At 39.5% G+C, this 22142-nt stretch overlaps 1 protein-coding gene across 1 annotated transcript in view; it reads right to left on the reverse strand.

Moving 5' to 3' along the window:
• The window catches only part of akt3a (v-akt murine thymoma viral oncogene homolog 3a), a 127101-nt gene extending 104959 nt beyond the window's left edge, over positions 1-22142 (reverse strand). The window contains exons 1-2 of the mRNA XM_017690554.2: positions 21868-22142; positions 4947-5276 (exon numbers count right to left, since the gene is read on the reverse strand). Coding sequence (XP_017546043.1) covers positions 4947-4992 — 46 coding nt within the window. The 5' untranslated portion in view covers positions 4993-5276; positions 21868-22142. The remainder of the gene's footprint in view (positions 1-4946; positions 5277-21867) is intronic.

Raw genomic sequence — 22142 nt, forward strand, 5'->3', positions numbered from 1 at the left:
AAGTCACTTGTCTATGACACTTTGCCACTCTTAAACACTGTATAAAAGTGATGTAGCACAGCTTTATTATTAACTAGGCTGACTAGCTGATGTTGACTAGGTCTAGAGGCAGTGGAAACATTTCTCTGACAAACTAACATGCCTCTAGCCTCTTAACACCAGTGCTAACACCAGTACACCTGAAAGAGTACATCTACAGCTCTAGCCCTACATTAGTTTCTGCCAAAGTACACTTTTTGGCCATTTTTTTAATTCTTGCAGATACTCGAATATCAAAATATTAAAATGAGCCAGAACGCACATCCCTAGCTTACAAGAAAAAGGCAAAATAACTTGGACCAGTTTTCTAGTCTGTAGTTGTACAGCAACTATGCTAGCCAGGTAGCATAATACCAAAACTTCAGCTTTATTGGTTAAATTTTGAAGGAATGAGAACTTACCAAAACTTCAGCTTTATTGGTTAAATTTTAAAGGAATGAGAACTTACCAAAATGTCAGCTTTATTGGTTAAATTTTAAAGGAATGAGAACTTACCAAGACTTCAGCTTTATTGGTTAAATTTTAAAGGAATGAGAATTTACCAAAACTTCAGCTTTATTGGTTAAATTTTAAAGGAACGAGAACTTACCAAAACTTCAGCTTTATTGGTTAAATTTTGAAGGAATGAGAACTTACCAAAACTTCAGCTTTATTGGTTAAATTTTAAAGGAATGAGAACTTACCAAGACTTCAGCTTTATTGGTTAAATTTTAAAGGAATGAGAATTTACCAAAACTTCAGCTTTATTGGTTAAATTTTAAAGGAACGAGAACTTACCAAAACTTCAGCTTTATTGGTTAAATTTTGAAGGAATGAGAACTTACCAAAACTTCAGCTTTATTGGTTAAATTTTAAAGGAATGAGAACTTACCAAAATGTCAGCTTTATTGGTTAAATTTTAAAGGAATGAGAATTTACCAAGACTTCAGCTTTATTGGTTAAATTTTAAAGGAATGAGAATTTACCAAAACTTCAGCTTTATTGGTTAAATTTTAAAGGAACGAGAACTTACCAAAACTTCAGCTTTATTGGTTAAATTTTAAAGGAACGAGAACTTACCAAAACTTCAGCTTTATTGGTTAAATTTTAAAGAAATGAGATCTGAAACTTCAGTTGGATGGGCTAGAACTTTAGCTAACTAGCTACAGCGCTAGCAAGAACACTTGCCATCCCATCTACATGCTAGCCAATGTTTCAAGTTGTTTTTCCTCTTTCCTTCTTTTCTTTAAACACAGCATTTAGTGTGTAGAGCTTCCTTCTGTTCAAAAGGCTGGACAATTTCCATAATGTTGGTGCTCTCAATTTAATCTGTTTTTGTTAGGGTTTTTTTCCTCAGTCTAGAGTCTAGTTGCAAGTCGGTTAAGAGTGACACAAAATTGATTCACAAGTTCACTGGCTTGTGTGCCCATCTGTGGTTCCTTGCATATCATGCAGACTAATACTCAAAGCATTAAGCACCATTTGAATCTAGCACCTGTGGCCAGTCATTGTATATGATAAAATGCCTGAAGGCAGATGAGCGGAAGTTTTCAAGAAGAGTCAAAGAGGTCTCTGTAAGTGAGGGGGAAGCTCCTAGTGACCCATTCATTGGTGTAGTAAACAGGAAATTATGTCACTCGTTTGGTCATCCTCCTCTCCTTCTCTCTCGCTCTCCTTCAGCTCTATTTTTAAGAGAGCACAGAGTGGATGTAGCGGCCAGGCCAAGCCAAGCTAGGGATGCGGCCAAAGAAACGTCTACTGCAGCAAACACCAACATGTCTAGCAATACAGAAACAAGGGAGGAGGGGGGGGGGCTTCGAAGGAGAAATAAAGAAAGAGAAAGAAAGTAAGAGATGACAAGACAGAGAGACAGCAATAAAATGGAAAATTAAAGGTAGGGGCAGAGTCTGAGAAGAGAGAGTGAAAGCTATAATGGAAAGAGAGAATGGTGGAGACAAAGTAGGAAAAGAAAGGAAAAGGAGAGGGTGATCGGGGTCATCCTGGCAGACGGCCAAGCCCAACACAACGAGGTCTGTTTCCCAGCCCAGGGCTGCAGTACCACACATACACACAAATACTCACCCCCAGTCAACCCATTCTACAGCTACAGCCCGGCCCAGGCGTGGCCACAGCCACAAGCACTCTCAAACCTCACTCATCCTGGCTAATTCATGCATGTTTTCAAAGATAATAAATAAGCAGAAGGAGTGAGCTGGTAACTCAGACTATGTCCATATGCAAAAAAAAAAAAAAAAACACTGATATCCTCACAGATGTGTTCTTTTGCATAAGGTATAACTACAAATTTTGAATAAAATACAACTAACTGATGTTTTAACTTGCTACTCTGTAAGTTCTAGAGCAGCACCGGATTTATCAAAATATCCAAATGCTGTTGTCTATAAGCATCCATCACTATCATATAAACAACTTATATGTCTGTTAGAAATGTTGCATTAAAGGACCCTTATCATGAAGTGACAAATCTTTCCTACTGTTTTTTTTTCCCCAATCAAAAATTGTGATGTAACATGTAAACATTGTCACTCCACAGTCAATACCTTACTTAACTGTAAACTGAGCGGCAAAAACAACCTGTATTGAATTCATTATTTTGTGAGGTCATTTGCATACATCCACCAGTAATTTAAATTAAGAGACCCTTATTAGTCACACAGTGGGGTAATTTCACCTCCACATTTAACCTATCTGTGCAGTGAAACACCACATACAAACTGGTGAAGACATACTAGTGAACACAATAGGAGACCGTGAGCACACTTGCCCTGAGCGATGGGCAGCCCTATCCGCAGCGCACGGGGAGCAGTTGGGGGTTAGGTGCCTTGCTCAGGGGCACCTCAGTAATGTACTGTCGGCTCAAGGGATTGAACCAGCAACCTTCCGGTTGCAAGGCTGATTCCCCAACCCCTGCCCTGCCCCGCTCTGCCCCGCTCTGCCCAGTCACACTGAACTTATAAGGAGAAAAAGGTTTCAGCCCAGACTGCTTTTTGAAAGAGTCAATAAGCCAGTCAGAACAAGGGTCATTTGCATGTATCAGTCAAATCACAGTAACAAAAACAGCCTGTCAAAATGAAATAGCACTATTTTTGGTACATCAAACCAAATGAAAGAATAATGTGAGACATTGCCCTTTAAGTCCTTAAATATGTACATTTGCCTTGAAAATGTGAAAACTATGAATAATGCAAAATTTTTACAGCTATGCCAGAAACTTTCATTTTCCTATCTGAGAAATAAACTAACCAGCTTTACAGCTGCAGACTCTGGAACAGCCAATGCATCAAACAGGCAGCATCTGGAAAGAAGCAGCTTTGAGGTAGGCTACACAGCAGAAAGGTAGCAAAAAAATTCAGCTTTGCTTGTATCATCCCACTTCTTCGGCTTAACATGTGGAAATACATAGTGTGTGTGAGACGATCAATAAGAGTGACAAAAGGGGGGGAAGGGGAAAAAACAGCCACAAATCACATCAGGCATGAAACCCCACCATCCTACTGCCTGAAATTTCACCATAAAAATCAATGTAAGACACATTGTAACTGGAGTCATCTAAATCAACAACTGCGGCAGTCACAAACCATCGGCCCATAATTCAGCCAAGGGTGTCAGCAGAGGGCTGGCTGAGTTTGGGATGCAGTAAACACAGCAGGATGTTGAGGACAAGATCAACAGGGATGCAGGGACAGAGGATAGAGCAAGGATAGAGCAATCATAGAGTTCAGATGCCCAAAGAGTTAGAGAGAGAAGATAAATAAGTTATACATGCAAAAGTACCTAGATACCTCTAACAGCGATGCTGCAGAGCAGCCACACATTAGGGGTATAAAGCACACAACATCCCTGTTAGAGAGGATATATAAGCTATATGTGCAAATAATGCTCAAGATCATCCACTCCAGAGTACCTAGCACTGAGCCATGGAGCGTTCTGTGGAGTGATCTTTGGGATGAGATGGAGTGACCCAAAACTGATCACTCAATAAAAGTCCCTGACCTCACTAATGCTCTCCTGGCTCGATACAACTCGAGTTAAAAAAATGAAAAATGAGCGGGTGTCTAGAACCCTGTTTCTAGAGATCTACCTTCCTGATTCCAACAACAATCTGCTACACCTGCTCCAGCAAGAAGTCCTTGATTAGATGAGATGCTTTAGCGTTTAGTGTGTAGGTAGGGGGCCTGTTGGGTGCAGATCAGAACTAGACTCTCCAAGAAGGTAGATCTCCAGGACCAAGGCTGGTGACCCCCGGTGTAGAGACAAATCTCACCCCTAAGGAAAAATGGCACCTCCAAGTCGATAGCAACAGCAGTCAGGTCCACTTCCATGTGGCATTCGCAGACTGATATTTATGTGTGTATGTGTACATAACAGGGCCCATGCATCTGCCTTCGGGATACAGTTTCAAATCCTTTACAAACATATTGAGGCATAAAAATCATACAGGCCACACTGTATTATTAGAGCCTGTTCTCAGCCTCACTGAGAGTCTCTGAATATGAGACATATAGAATATATAATCAAACCAGTGAAAGGGAGCAGGCAGAGAGAGAGATATGATGGATACTGGTCTGAATACAGCATTCAGAACCACTTTGGGAGAAACAGACACACAGACATGTACCCATTCTCACCTACACATGTAATGACACATGTGCTCTTCATCTATGTTCTGTCTAGTAAGAAACTACAATTACAGACAAACACACACATACAGACAGGCACACCCACACACGCCGGCATCCAGCATAATCTGACTGAAGCCATGCTGTGACATACTACAGCAGCAGAGCCCACCCATGATAGAGGAACCAGTCTCTGGAGACACAAACACAGTCTCACTCTCACATTCACATTCACACGCAGCCAAGCCCGTTAGTTAACCGAGCCTTTGAGAGCAGCCAGGCACTTACCCCTCTTCTGCACCCAGCCTTCTTTGACAATGGTGACATCGCTCATGATGCCTCTGTCACGGTGTGCTCTTCGCTGCTACACGCCAGCTCCAGAAGGAGTGGGGAGGTGTTGGGGGTTGGGGGGGGGGGTGAGGAGAGGAAGAGGGGAGGGGAGGGGTCAGCGTCTCACTCACTCCCTCCCTGCCTGGTGCTCTCCCGCTCTCGCTGTCCGTCGGTTCACTCTCTCTCCTGTCGAAGCCGTTATGGAGGCTTTCCCCTCCTTCCGACGCTTCTCTCTCTCTCTCTCGCACGCGCTCTTCAGACCTTCCCACTCCTCAGCAGTGAGTCAGCCTAGAACAAACACACACACACAAAAATGGAATGCATGGATTTTTCGTGCTCGACCCCCTCCTCCCCTCCCAAATTCTTACCCAACCGACAAGCAAGCCTGAAAAACAAGCCTCCTGGTTCTCCCCTCAATACATCTTGACCCCTTCATAGACACTTTACCCCTGTTTACTTTCAAAATGCACTACAAGGGGAATTCCAACAATTTTTATAAATAAAAATAAAATTCGGCATAACTCAGTTGCTGAGACGAAAAAGTCATTCAGAGTGGATTTATCTGAAATGGCCTTGTTACTGAGAAACTTACCAAATGAACCAGGAGTTGTGATGTCTACAACACAGATATAGCCATTTTATTCATCTAAAACCACAGTGGTCTTACAGATTACAAAGTATTAAAAGTCATATGTAAAAGCCTGAGCACCTTTTGTCAAATTGCAATTTATTGAGTGAAAATAACTTTAAACACATCGTCTACAGAGGACAAACTTCTGAACATTGTAATGTGTAACTACTGTGTATATGCATGTAATAAACAATTTACCTCAGCTGTGATTTATCACAATATACATTAGAATAAAGTCATATTCATAATTAAAATAAACATAAAAACAATAAAAAGTAACAAGAATTTCTTGGGTCCCTTTTTTCCTTGACACCTTCACAGCCACCACAGAGACTTGTTAATATCATCAATTACATCATGAGCACAATTTACTGAAACACTGATTGGTCAAACCAGGAGCTGCTTTTTAACTACATATAATACTGGGCTTCCTTGAGGAGAGGTTTGAAAATGGTTAAACAAACAAACAAATCCATAAAATCACTATATTGTTTGTATTTTATATATATATATATATATATATATATATATATATATAAATATATATAAATCACTATTAATTAATATTCTATACATTTTGTTTATTCAAATATTAACACTTTTCTATATATAGAAAAGTGCCACCATGTTAGGAGAACAAATGAGGTAAACTTAAAACAGTGTTCACTACAAGCATTTAAGCAAATCTGCTTGGCTAATTTATGAAAGTCGAAGGAACTTTTAAATGCTAATTGTGCTATTTATAGTCAACAAGAGTTACAGTGGTTATTTTCTCATAATTTATGTAAAGTGACTAAAATCTTGAACAATCTCCATGTGTTAATTCCAACATGTCAGTTTTATGACCAATTTGTGTCTCCTGAAGTTTGACCCAGATGTTTCAGTATGATCTTCCAGACTGCGGCTATGACTAGGTGTAATATCATCACTCATCACCAGCCTCATGAACTTTTCACACAAGCACCATGATGCCATGTTCAAAACACAAAAAAACATTTCCACATTCATGGTATTTTTTCAAATTAAGAAAGCCACTGCATTTTTCATTTTAGAGCTTGTTTACACCTTGCATTAACATGTGTTTTGTCTGGATTCAATTAAATATTTTCACAACAATGTGTCTCCATTCTGACCAGATAAGATCTGATTTTACTTTCCAGAGTAAAAACACCATCAACACAAACATCATTTCAGTTTTACTTCCACGTACTTTCACTGAAAACACATGCTGATGCAATGTAGACACACTTGCTGTTTTTGTTATTTCAACCACGACAAAGTTTTTTACTCAACTTTACAAGTTACTGAGTTATTGTAATATGTAATATAGACTAGCATTGAGTAAAAATCGTCAACTCTTTAAAAGTGAGAAGCTTTCTGAGACTTTCATCGCCAGGAATTCCACAGATACTGATAATCAATGGTTTTTCGAGCTCTAGTTTGAACCTCTGCATTAATGATGACTTCCTGATAGCGCCCACTGTTGCATATGAAATGTAGATGAATAACAAAATGCCCTCAGGACATACAGGGCACATGAATGTACCTTTAAGGTTGCATTAAAACAATAATCAATAAATTCTAACCTAAGCAAGGGTGAAATGGTAAGGACTTCAAAATATATTTAGCAAAATCCCTGTACTCTCATCTTCACTGTCTGAAAAGCTGTGCTCTGGACTGCCAGTAAATATTGGTGTCTCATCGATATTAGGTATAACAGGTGTGCTGCATAATTTCCTCAGGCATGTCTATTATGGATTGGAAGACAGTGTGTTTAGCATAAAACCTAAAACTCAGTTTTGCAGCTATGGCCTCTACGCTACTCCCATGGCTCGGTATTTAAATGAGGGATGTTAGATATGATGAGGTGTATTCAATGTACATTTGTATTCATGTAACACGACTAGAAGCAAACTACTCAAGCGTCTATGTCTTGCCTGAAGCAAAGGGAACAAAACTCTAAGGGTGCTGCCATAAATTGACATTCCTCCACTCTACTGAATGTGCATACTTTGCCTTGTGGACACAGAATGAAAAGTTGACCTCTTGACTTGTTGAACTTCAGCTAGTGACCACCGGGCTGTGTGGTGAACCCACGGTCAATAAGTACGAGTTCTATCCTCATTAAAAACAGAATCACATGCAAAGTTGCATGCATTTTCAGGAAGCAATGTCAAATCGTATGTGGTCAGTATTCCCACCAATCCACCAGAGAAAATAGAATTCTGATAAAATCACCCACTCTAAAGACCTGTGTAAAATAAACAATAAGATAACTTTACACTGTTCATGTAAAGCAACTCAAACTCACTAAAAATGTCATTTTTTCTTTTATGCCTTGTTTCTTTTATGCATTATTCATGATTTCTGTTCCCATCAATCAACATATACAGAGGGAGAAGAGAGAGTAGGAAGCCTATGAAGTATTTTATTAGGCCACCATGTTAGGAGAGCAAATGAGGTAAACTAAAAACAGTGTTCACTATAAGCATTTAAGCAAATCTGCTTGGCTAATTTATGAAAGTCGAAGGAACTTTTAAATGCTGATTGTGCTATTTATAGTCAACAACAGTTACAGTGGTTATTTTCTCATAATTTATATATGACTATAATCTTGATAATAATTATATATATATATATATATATATATATATATATATATAATTCTATTCTATTCTAGTACAATCTCCGTGTGGTAATCCCAACGTGTCAGTTTTCTGACCAATTTGTGTCTCCTGAAGTTTGACCCAGATGTTTCAGTATGATCTTCCAGACTGCGGCTATGACTAGGTGTAAAATCATCACTCATCACCAGCCTCATGAACTTTTCACACAAGCACCATGATGCCATGTTCAAAACACAAAAACAGTTCAGAGACCACATTCATGGTATTTTCTCAAATCGAGTACGCATGGCAACAAAATGGACTGTACGAAGCTGCAGCAAAGGGCAGCACGAGTGTGTGTCTACATGTTGGGGCTGTCTAGTTCAAACTATACTTAAAGATTGAGTAAGCATGAAGAATCAAAGATCACAAACAAACAGAACAAAAAAACACAAGAATGAACCAGTAAACAAAGCTGACAGAAGAAAAATAATAATCTAGGATCGAGATGACAGAAATAAGAGAACCCCATCTTTTCTCTAGAATCTGCTGCAAGAACACCATAATAAGTAATAATGTATCTAAAGATTTTATTAATTATGGTACCATAATTAATCTAGTGCATAAAAAACATAAGCAACACTGAAGAACTATAGCAGAATATACAAACATAAAGTTTATGTTAAAAGTTGAGTAAAACTACAGTTATTATGAATAAAATAAAATTGGGGATACTGATTGACATACTTATTAGTGTTTACCTTTTTTAAAAAATGCAAAAACGATGAATAAATTATGCTGGGGGAACACTTAGTTCTACATTCTAGGTGTGTTTCAGTGCAAGTTGCTTGTCAGAGCACAGAGAGGCAGAGCAGTGTACTTTCTGCACTTTTAATCACAGAGGCAGCAGACCAGGAGACAGCGGTCAGTATTTGGGCACATACAGTATGTGCGTGTGAGAGAGTGCGGGACTTTAACTTTATTAGTGAACAACAAATGCTCATCAACATGGGCCACAGATCACATACATCTGAGGAAGATCACTTGTTTAGAATTGAACTGAAGAGTCGCTATAAACATGTAAACAATATACTAATGGCTAGGCACTAATCACGGATGGCTATGAATTGATAACCCTAATAACCTGAACTAAATCACATCTAAATCAAGCACTCAACTAACAAGAATCATTCATGCCTTCACAACAGCTATTAAAACATACTTAACCCTTACCCAAACGTCATGTGAACACAGTCCTAGTAATTTCCAGGGTTGATATTATTGCAGTAATTCTTAATTCAGCTAAAAAACAGGCACAAAGTAAACTCAAGCAATAACACCATCTGGGCCAGTGTAATCTAACCACAATGAAAAGCTGAGTAAAAGGTTCATCGTAGGTGAGAGCCATCAAAGAGCTGTTTGAGTCGCATCTAAATCCTCTATTAATATGGTCAAACGGGAGCAAACAAGCATCAATGGTGTCCTTTTTCTTTTACTTGTAGCTGGATACACTTACGAGGTCAGGCCAAGCGCCACGAAGCACTAGGTCTGCTGTCGTGATCTGACTGGAATGTTCAGCGTTTCCAGAGACGCTTTCGTATCAGAGGTGAAAAAAGGGAGACGGTGAGACAAAGCTGGACTGGGTTAAGCAGCACATCCTCGAGGGAGCCTTTAGGTATTCTAAAGAGAACTTTCCTTGTTTCTCCTCCAACCCGTGTACTTTCGCAGACCTCTTTGATGCTATGAACGAATTCATGTTTTATAATGTGGTAGTAAATATATGGTTGCTGCAATAGATTCATCTACTTCCAGCTCCAATGTACATTTTGGAAAGGTGAAAAAAGGAAAATGAAAGTCAGAGCAGCAAAAATCAGACGAGCCAAGCAAATGTAAGCTGAGGATGTGAGCTTGGCTATGGTTCTTCAACATGAAGACTTCCCTAAGGACATATAAGCGCTTTGAAAGTCCATTCAAAGTATAATGCAGTGCCTGTCCTTGTACATCACTCAGAAGTCATCTACATTGAGTAGAGCTGAATTCTACGGGCTTGTCGTACACCAGCAGCTCTGATGGCTGGAGACGATTGTGACTCAGTCTGACGTAATGCCCTCGTCTGTATGGCAAAGAGGTGGAGGAAATGTATTGTGCTCTTCCACTCCACCTCCTTAGCTACTGCAGCTCCTTCATATCGCTCGCTCTCTCTCGCTCTCTCTCGCTCTCTCTCGCTCTCTCTCGCTCTCAGCAACAACGAAACTATTTACCCATTTCTCTCACACCTTCAGATTGAAAGAAAACTCAGTTCCACTGCTATCAAAGACGTGGTCCTACAGATATAAATCTTATGCCAAAGAGTTGGCAGCAGATACACCAAACTCGGTTCCTCTGTAGAGCTGACAGAAGCACCCCTGAAATATTCATATTATTAATGAGCAGAGGTGGGAGGAGCTCAGACACATTATCAACCAGCATCAGATGTGCCTAGTAATGCCACCCAAACCTGAGCAGCAAGCCATGCAACAATATGTACATTATGTGCATATACGCACTCATACGTTCAAACAATATACATTTGATAAAAAAGGGTGTGGTTTCTAGTTGGCCTTAGCAATAAATCGGCAGGTAGTGCAAGGGAAAACTGAATCATCATAATCAATTCAATATTAGAATTACAGCCAGTAACTACACCCAAAGGCTCAATTCTTAGCTCATGTGTAGTCATTAGCATTGGACATTTCCATTCTTTTCAACTTATTTAAATGGATGGCTACCAATAGATATTCCAGTAAGAGTCCTTGGGCAAGACTACTTACAGCACATCCAAATGTGGTTCTGTAAGTCTGCCACATTATTTAAAACATTTACATAAAAGAATGTAAAATATTATCATGTGCAGTTACGTCACGGCTTTGTTCAAATTAATCAATAAACCTTCGGCATTTCATTTGTAGACTGTAGCACCTTAAATAAGTTTTTCCAGATGAAAAGGTTGTAGTTGGACCTTTTCATAACCAAATGTTTTAAAACAGAACAATAAAATAAAAAGCCAGGAGACGAGACGGGGTGTGTGGAATCAGTACAGCTTAAATTGTATCATTTTAATGGATTATGGAACAATTATGAGTGTGTGAGATTCCCTTTAAAACCCTAAGCATCTGAAACCTGGTATCTAAGAAGACTGTAACAATCCCCTCCTTTTTAGCATTAAAACAAAGTCAATGTTCTCGCAGATTTACCAGAGATGAGGCCCATGCAGTGACCTAAATGCAGACCACTCAATAATCAGACCATTTAAAGACTGAGGAAACTTTTTGAATCATTTTGTTGAAACTCAATATAACCTTATCCCTGGCAGCTATATTAGTTCTCCTTGATAAAAAAAAAATCATAATAGGATTATGTAACCAACACTGTTATTAGTGTGCCCAATAACCACCACTTTCTGATACCCTATGTGGGTATCAAAAGTATGTGGACACTCAAACATCACATCCATATGTGCTTACTAATCATCTCATTTCCAAACCATGGGCACTAAAATGGGATTGGTCTCCCTTTGCTCTTACAACTGCCTCCACTTATCTGGCAAGGTTTTGCACTTATCTGGCAAGGTTTTGGCTGCTTGTCTTGGAACAAGAGTATTAGTGAGGTTGGACTCTGATCTTGGGTGTTCTAATTCATCCCAAAGGTGTTACATGGCTAAGGTCAGGGCTCTGTCCAGGCAAGTCATGTTTTTCCACACCTAACTCAGCAAACCATTTAATTATGGACCTTGCTTTACACACAGAGGCACTGCCATACTGAAAAATTCAGGTAGCATTCTCCTAGCATCTGCCAAAGCCAGATTCATCCATCAAACTTGCAGACAGTGACGCACGATTCGTCACTTTAGAGAACATGCTTCCAATCCAATAGCGGTGTGCTTTACATGTAGGGCCTAGGCTTGTGTGTGACTGCTTGGTCAAGGGATCTCATTCTCTGAAGCATCTGACAAGCAGTTCTCATACTGATGTTATTTCCAGAAGCAATTTGGAATGCATTACTAAAAGTTGCAACCAAGGATAGATGATTTTTACTCACCGCACACTTCAGCACTTGGTGGTCCCATTTCATCAGTTTGCGTAGTCTATCACTTCGTGGCTGCTCATAGTGATTTCATTTTCATAATAACAGAACTTACAGTTGACCGGGTCAGCTCTAGTATTACATAAACTTAAACTGCCATGTTAGAAAGAAGGCATTTTATAACATCTGTTAGCAATGGATGTGGATGCAAAAGCCAAGTCTATTAATTAGAAGGGATGTCCACATACTTTTTACACATAGTGTATCTACCAATGATTGTTTAATTGGACCCAGAATGAAAAATACCCATTACAAAATGGATAGTTCTGATCTTAAAATCTGACTGGCCGCTGTAAAATCTATAATATACACACACCTATGACCATCTCATAACAGCTGAATTCTATATCACTATGTCACAGCATAATAAAACCCTTGTGCTGTTAATGGAATTATCTTTGACTCACACACTGCCTACATGGACCACCAACTATACTGATGGAGCAGGGACTCATTTTTTGTTTAAACTGAGGGACTGGCAACTTATGCTCTTAACTACAACCAGGCTGGTCAGCTAGCTAACAGACTAAAAGATAGACAACAGCCTAAACAACTCCATCATTAATATCATAGGCTTGAATTAAGATATGGTATGATTAACTGTAAAACTGCAGTAGAGGATTGTAAAAATGTCTCTTGAATGGCTGACATGCTTCAGATGCTCATGTTTCAATCAGAAGCAGCATGAAACCCAGGCTGAGTCCCAAACGGCTATGTATTCCCTAAATAGTGTGTTATCTATGTACATTTAGACATTCTAGCCTCTACAGCCAAATAAGGCATCATTTATCAAGTATGAATGTGGCCGAATCCCAAATGGCTATTTACTAGCTATATTTTGCACCACTGGGGTGCCGAATCCAGTATTTAAATTCCTATGTAGTGCACAGATTCAGCTCCAGCACGAAAAGAGGGGCGCTGCTGGATTGGTCCTAAAGATAAACTTGCGGTGACCAAAATGTACAAAACGTTTTTGAATTAAACAGTGCTGTCTTACCTTCTGTTCAGTGATATATGACAAAAAAAAATAAATAAATAAATAAATGACAGCAATATACAGCGATGGGCAACAGAACATTCCTCTTGCCAAATAGCGAATATTCCTCTAAAGGAACTATATTTTCTTCATGGAATACTTGTTTATGTTGATTATTATTAATATTAACTTGTTTTATTCTCTGTAAAACTCTGTATTTTATGTTGGCCATTGTTTTATAAAAGCAATAAGCCACTCTGCTTTGTGTGTACCTAAGAACACCCTTGCAGTGATAAAATCGCAGTAACACACAGCCTCTCGTGGCTTATTGCTTTGTTATTACATGAACTGGACTAAATTATTGTCATTAGTGCTTGAATAAACTATAGTCTGTTAAGCAAGATAGCCCTCAAAAACCTCTGAAAGCTCCTCAGATCAGGAAAATATGTGATGACAAAAATACAAACTACAAGAGAGTTCAAACAGTAGCCAAAAATGAATCATGAAGAAATATTCATGCCCGCAAAACACGTTCCAGTGGAAAACCAAGCTGTAGTTGTTGAACCGCATTCGTTTCCCTTCACCCCTGTTAGCTCAAGTCAAACGTCAATATCAGCAAAACGATAAACTGCAGAAGATCTATATGCACATTGCCTCAATACAGCTACCTGCAGGACCAGCACAATAAAATTCACTTCAAAGGTAATATTTCACTCACTCTGGTATCACCGCTTTGGATTACATGCAGATCTGGCACAAAATACAGACACTTCAGCAGAAAACTGGAAAAAAAATAAAAGGTGCTTCAATAAGTTACTTGTGAATTCAGCGACAGGTAGAAACCTTTGTTGGAAAACATTCTGATCACCAGTTTTGAAGATATGGGATTTCCCTACAGCAGGGACGCTGCCATGAACATCTTTATACAGGCACAGACTGCTAATGAGGAAGCCGAGGGCAAAAAGAAATGTCACAGGAATGGTAGGATAGGTTTAATTTTAAAAATAAAGGAGAGTTTAAAAATATCTGTGCATACTCATAGCAGTGAGTCCCACTTAAACTACACACCTGCTGTGAGGAAAAAACTCAACTTTTCAATTTGAGGCTCCACTAAACAGAATTTGCGACTGAAACAATCTCACATTAAAGATTTCCTAATTCATGCCAACACCACTTCAAAACAAAGGAAGCCCACAGCCACCCATCTTAACAAGAACAAGAACACAGTAGACTGTCTTTCTCTTCTAGTGTCCAGGGTAACTGTGGTTATTGTGTTACTCAGATATTGTGACAAGCCATATGGTGAACCATGTGACTAGCAGTAATATATGGTCAACAAGTGTAATGTGTCAAGGGAATAGAGGAGAATGATAAACTAACACCATGAATAGCTGAAGAATTAAATTTGTCTGGTCTAGCAGAACCACATTTGTTCAGGGAACCTATAATCCTGATGTTACACAAGTTAAACTGTATTTAATACTTAGCAGCACTTCAAAAGACTACTGCTGACATCAACTGCCTCTTTTACAAAGCCAAAACTAAGATTCAGTCAGGCAAAAGAACAAAACCATTCAATAGTTCAATCCAGAGCTCTATGAAAAACAGCATTTATGTTGGCCTAGCTTATATGCTAACAGACTAAACCATGAATACAAACTTCCCTCAATGTCTTTTCACCAATTCAACCCACCTTAACTGCGATCACAACTTCTTAAGTACACAAGCATCATAAAGTGGCGAGATGACAGCTTATCACTCTTGTTAAAGCGCAAGTACGGATAGGGCTTTGGCCTTGACACAAAGTGCGGTATCACTTTAAGGCCGAAAAAGGTTTCAGTTTACCTAATTAATGTAAACGCTGTTTCAAAACAAAGGGAACCTGCAGTCTCCCTTTATGAATCTCTCCTGCTGCTGCTCTCCCTGGAGAAAGCCTTAAACACACAAAGAGAATCCCCCTCACCACTATATCTGGCTGGCTTCTTTGCATAAGCTTCTGTGCAGCAACTCAGCCTTGGAGGCAAGCAAGTACCAACTACAGCACCTTGGGTGTTGTTTAAAGCCTGCTGCAAAGGAATAGCCATCACTGACCATGTAGCAGAAAACTAGAGGAGAATAGGGGCAAGTTAAACCTCCCCATCTGTGGACAATAAGAAATACAACCATTAATATATTCTCACCCAGACAGTAAAGAAAGTGTCATTAAATTCTACTCATTTTAGCTCAAATTAATATAATTAAAGTTGCCGTATTTAGCACAATGGTACTGAATGTTTTTTTTTTATTTATTATTAATTTGGTAGCTTAACAATTCAGAAAATTTCAGGCATGATCTGCATTTCTGGTGCATTTTCTGCTAACTGAAAAGTAAAATGAATCACATTGCAGACATATGTATCATTCCCTTGGAATTCTAAGTTTCTAACTGATATTTTTGTCAAATTGCATATTTTTATTCTGTGACAAATTCTTAACATTAAGTGAAGTGTTTTTCAAGTTTTATTCAATTTGGGAATCAAGAAAACAAAAAGGTTCTATCTCCAAACGTCAAATTCGTAGCTTTATACGCTTCTGTGTGTGAGCCCATCAGCACTTTGAAACCAAACAAGAGAACCCGTTTATAAAACTGTGCAACCTGAAAGCATGTTGCTGCATCTGTCTGTCTTCTTTCTTCAAAAGTCTTATCATCTTAAATTTTATAAATGTTACGCCTTAAAGGTGGTTAAAGGTCTACATTTGAATTGACTGGCTTTTAATTACAACACAAACATTAATTTAATTCATTCAGCCATCTTTTCTTTTCCCAAAATAAGACATTTTGTGTATCAGAGTCAACATTTCGGATATACCTGCTAGACTTACTTGCTGGGACTGTTTATTATCTGGCTACTGTCTAATTTAAAGGAAACTTAAACTTACGGTTCCTACCTAAAACTGACCTCTGCACTGGATAAAATATTCTATCAATCAACACTTTTTTGAATAAGAAAAAGATTTTTCCTAAAACAAGAAATAAATATTATGAAAAATAAATCATAAAAATGTCATATGTCATAATGACATATAAAGCATTAAATTTAACGGATAATGTTGACATTCTTACGTTTTAATACAATTTACAAGTGTTTGTGTTCCTTGAAATTCATTGCTTCTTTTCATGTTTTGCTGGACAGACCCTTATAATTCCAAACAGAAAGTGAGTTCACATTTGACCCGCTCCAAGAAACTAATTTATAAGTTTGATAGGACTTTGATATTGTACATTTAGAACACATTTAGGGTGTCTGTCATTTTCATATATGAATCAGTTTTGCTATTTGGAAAGCAAAATCTTTGAAACTCAATATCTCAAAATTGCTAAGAATGCAAGTAGAACCTTATAATTCCAAGGGGACAATATGGAGAGACCCATTCATACTTTTAAATGTATAATATTGCCTCGACACAAACTATACATCCAAAAATAACCTTTCATAACTCAAAATCTTTGTTTTATCTCAGGAGAAACTACAGCCAAGCAATTTCACTTCTTTTCCTCAAGTATAAAGACACAACACTAGTGACATCAACTGAGTTACAACCGTCCCTGGCCTCTCCTAATCTAGAAGAGTAGCCCAGTTGATTTGCCTGTTTGCTCTTTATTTCAGCGAGGTTCACACTGAGGTTTTCACTTCTCTTTTCACACCAGCCCTGGGCCAAATTACTTATCAAAACAAGTCAGCGAGGTTCTGAAAAGCACAGACAAATCATGTCTTTATGATTGCTATTCTGTCATCTTTCTCCAAGGATGTACTTATAAATGGAAAGAAAGCCCTAATAATATGAGACAGCTTCTTGGGTTTCATTTACCCAGACAGCCAAATCCAATTGTATGACATGTCCAGTCTGTCCACCTTAATAGAGACAGTCATAACTGAATTCACACGTGAAGAAGAAAAACAAACCCAAAAAGTTTCAGTGTGACCAACAGACCAGTTTGTTCAAAGACAACTGATCTAAACTGATATCAATACTATAAATATTCAAGAAATTGGATAATTAAAATATCTGTGAAGTCATTCAAATAACCGACATGTTCACTACTTTTATGAACATGTGGAAACAACAGTTGTTCACCAAGCACATAGTTGCCAGCTCTGTACACTGGACACATTGAAGGTTGTTTTCACTTTTATTCTCTTCCTGCGCCGGGCATCACTCACACTCTCAGCAACCTGCTCAGGGATGTCAGACGGGGCAGGATCTCCAGGTTAGCATCTCAACACAACCTGCTATGCAACCTGCAATTAGATACTTTCCCCAAATCATTCAGGCCTCCCTGCGACTGGTTACTGAACTGGAGATGAATGAATAATGAGAGAGAGAGAACACTCATTCAGTGAGTGTAGGGGAGTCCCACACACACACACACACACACACACACCTAGAAACTCACAAACCAGAATGGAGGAAATGAAAAAAGTTCTGAATGAACACTGCAGGATGTGGATGTCTGTGGTCTCAGAGGAGTTCCGCTAATCTGCCGCAGCCCTAATTCAAAAACAGACACACTCTTGCACTCACACTAATGTTTCCCCCTCTCTCACACATTCTGTGCTCACAATCGCTTTAATGAAAGCAGAACTGTGGGTCCATGAAGAAAGAAAGAAGTCATTTAGTGCTTGTTCTCTCAATTCACATCTGGTTTGTTTACTTTTCTGAGCGCTGCCAGGAAGAGACAGAATATTGTTTATTTACATACAACATAAGGCACAGCATAGGCTAACGCCTCATGTATCCCCATTAGGAGCCAACATCAGCAACAGCCAAAAAGAACACAAATAGATCAAATTACAATTGATCATTTGCAAAAGTGTGACTGATGCCTCTCAACCATTTATAATTATCCCTAAATGCTACTTCATCAATTAAAAAAAACAGCAGTAGTAGTAACTTAATCTGAAATATTAGCCTAAGAACTGGTGGAAAGATGTGACTGAGGAACGCATGTCTGATGCACACCACCCCAATCGTCTAGAAGATGGTGTTGCTTTTATTTCCTTCGAGAAAATAATCTGGGTTAAGCTCTGTAGCAGACCAAACTCACCGCTCAATGCCAAAACTATTAAGAGGCAGACTTAGCTGTTAGCTGTCTCTAAGGTAGGGCTGGGCAATTCGACAATATTTATCATTATCATGATAAACTGTCACGATACAACATGCTTTTCTGAACACACTGTGCAAATCATCAGTACTTGTAGAACACTGACCAACTGCCTATTTCATTATAAAGCGAGCAAAATGAGTCCCCCTTAGCTGGATTTAGTGCAACACAGTGAGCACAGTGAGAAATGAATTATTCAATATAAAAAAATTACAGTTTTTGACAGCATTCTTTTAAATGTTTCACTACTGTTTTTTTCCAATAAATATTGTGACATAGTATCACGTATCGTGAAGAAAGTATTGCGATATTATATTTTTACCATATCGTCCACCTCTACTCTAACATCAGCTAAATGTCAATTGACTATATTAAAATAAATTTTATAGAACGACGTTAGACTATGTTAGCTCTTCTTAACGTAGCTACTGACAGCTGGCAGTCAGATTACACAACACTGTGCAGTGCCTGCATGTGTGATAATCATTTAGTGATTAAAGATAAATATTATTGCACTCATATACATGGCATTTTTACTCTTTCATTAGAGTTTGCTTAAAGACTGTGTGAAAGATGAAGAGGCCTCCTCAGCACTGACTAATTCCAGTGATAGCCTTACATTTACGAATGTAAATATGGCTTCAAGAAACCATTTTTGTTTGCTTTAAATTAGCCAGCATGCATGTTTTAGTTGTTTAATCATGTATATGTTCACTAAAACCAACTTTTTATTAATGCAAAACATTAAACACATTCCTCTGTGTGCTTCTTTTTCCTTTGTATAAACAATATCAGACAGGACTTCTCTGAATATAGCAAAATTATCCGAAAATTATCGGAAATTAAATCACATCTGCTGCTAATTAATAACCTCCCACCACCTCCACCAGACTTCACATTAATAGCCCCCTGTGTCGCTTCAAGCCATTAAGACTACTTGGCCAACTTTCCATTATTGATGGAGCTCTTGTACAAGGTTTGTAACAAACTGATCAAACTGAATCATTACTGATCTCACTAAAGCACTTGGTGAATGTTCCAATGCTCTTTTATTTGTTGACAATTAACTAAAGTTTAGGTTCACCCAAAAGACACAGGAACCTAACGATGGGTCAAGTGAGGTCTGAGTTACAATTAAACAAAACACTTTCCATCAAGCTTTATCATTTCAATGTTTTTAGCATCCAAACACACCAGGCGGAAACAACACGCACAGCTTAAGCACTTTTTATCAGCATTTCCTTATTAGCTAGCAGATACTTTATCACTGTTGAGACAGCTTTTCCGTTCTTTAACTTACAGATAAAGCCAAATCTACACATCTCATAATAAACATTATGTTTCTTAGCAACTGCCCTATGTTTCTTGAGACCCCCAGCCGGTCCATGGGTTTATTCTGCTCGAGTTCACCTCAGCCAGCTAAGCAAACCTGGGCTGGAGATTGCTCGTCTGTCCCTGTTGTGTTAGGAGCTGAAACATAACTGACAGGTGGACAGATTGGAAACTCGTGGTGGAGGTCTCCAAACTCTGGACTGAAGTGCTGGATTTTGTAATCATTCACCTGCTGATGTAACTGATTAAGGTAACTGAGCATCACACCTCCCAATGATTAACAAGATGTTTAACAAAATGATATTTGAAAGAAAAAGACTTTTAGTACAGCATTCAATTGATGGTAGATTGTGTGTGGAGAAAGCCTGGAGAAGCATTTTGACCAGACTGCACTAAGAGTACTGTAAAGCACAGAGGTGGAAACATCAAAGTCTGGGCTGTTGTTTATTAATTGGATCATGACCTCATAGGCATGTACAAAGGCGTTGTGGATGCAAACCTGCAGAGGTCTGCAAAGATATTGCTCAAATCATAACAGACACCCCATAAAAGTAAAAGAAAATGAAAGTCTATTTAAAATACAGTCATATCACCTGTAAAATGACACATTTTGTTGATTTTCTGAGTGAAAATAAATTAAGATGTCCTCTACAGGCAACAAATCTACAATTTCTTTTTTCATTTTTCTAAGTTTAATATATTAAAAACAATGTTCTCTGTAAATAATATGTTAACTTATTTTAGAAAATGTATTATTTAACCAGAAGTGTCCAAACGTCTCCATACGACTTTGAGCGTCATTTGGTTTCCTAACACAAAGAGCTTAATACATTTCAAAGCAGGGCTCACAAATCTCCCCTGCAAAGGGCCAATGTGACTGCAGGTTTTCCTTCCAACTCAGCAGCGCACACCTCATACAACTAATCAATGGTCTGAAGATTGAGACCGGCTAAATGAGGCTGCCTGACTGAAGTGAAAACCTGCAGTGAGACTGGCCCAGCCTGGGCAGTCTGGGGATAAGATTGGTGACCATTGTTTTAAAGCAGAAGTTGGGGATTGCAGCTCTGGAGGCCTTGGTTCCTGCACAGGCTGGAGACCTTCCTGCTCAAGCACATCTGATTTAACTCCTTAGCTATTTATCAGGGTTAGTTTGGTGTGCAAGAGCAGGGAAATCACCAAACTGTGCTGGCCTTTAGTTTCCCATCCCTGTTTTAAAGCATGGCACAAATGTCCCTTGGGGTCACTTAAGCACACTTAAACCAGCAGCAGATCACAGCAGCATCCCGAAGCACGTCAGTCTCCACAGCATCCAAAAGCTTGTCACATTGCTGTCTGTCCTGGTTTCAGTTTATCAGTGCTGCTGGCTGGTATGGCTGTGACCCAGCAGTGCTTTTCAGCGACGCAGCCACAATAATGGCTGACGAGACGAACCTTCTAACCCTGTTTGTTGTTGTCGGTGCTTTAATTGGCGAGGGACACGATGCCTGAGTAAGCACGGATATAAACACTGTAATGAATGCAAAGAGTCACACATGTACACGCACCAGCTACTGCCTGCCTGAGCCGCCAATGCAGGCTGACTCAATTAAACTGATGATACTTTTATCTGGGAACTGGGAATAGGAGAGAGTCTCCACTGCTGCTGTTTCATGCTCATTTTAGCCTAAGAGAGTCTAGTCACGAGTCGTTTCGTATGTTTTCGTTTAAACAGAGCTTAAAGTTTAAGCATAAAATATGTCAAAATGTCTAACTGTAGTCAAATCACCAAGCCGCTGGAATTCAAAGCGCTCGGGGCTGTTTGTTTATGGAGGACGGGGCTGTGTTAGCGCGCATACAAGGCCGTAGAGCAGCAAACTGCAGCTTCTCCTGATTCTAATAACTCGCAGCATCCAGCCCGCCCCGCTCCGCCTCAGTGTGGGTTTAGCTGTGAGGGAGGCGGCCGGTGACCGGCTAGCGGTTAACATCCAGCCCGCTCCGCTCACTGACAACCGCACCGTCAGCCGAGCAGAGCATAACAGAGGAAAGCAGAGGAGCCAGCTGCCCTCTGTTTACAACCCAGCTATGTTTACCTGGCGCCGGCGTTGGTGGGGCAAACCCCCCCGCCGCAGCTCTCCTGACTGACGGAGTGAGTGCGGGGTCTTCCTCAGCTCGCTGGCTCACCACCCGGCGCGGTGAGAGCAGCCTCGGGCCGCCTGCACTGTGACAACGGCGCTGGCCAAAGCAACACACGGCGGCGGCAGCTCCTCACCCCGCCGTCGGTTCGTCCGCCGCAGCTCCTCGCTCCTCGCACCACCGCTTCTCGTTGTTGACTTTCAGGCGTCTCGGTGACGTCACGCCTCCGCCG

Source organism: Pygocentrus nattereri, chromosome 5, assembly GCF_015220715.1.
Source record: "Pygocentrus nattereri isolate fPygNat1 chromosome 5, fPygNat1.pri, whole genome shotgun sequence".
NCBI lineage: Eukaryota > Metazoa > Chordata > Actinopteri > Characiformes > Serrasalmidae > Pygocentrus > Pygocentrus nattereri.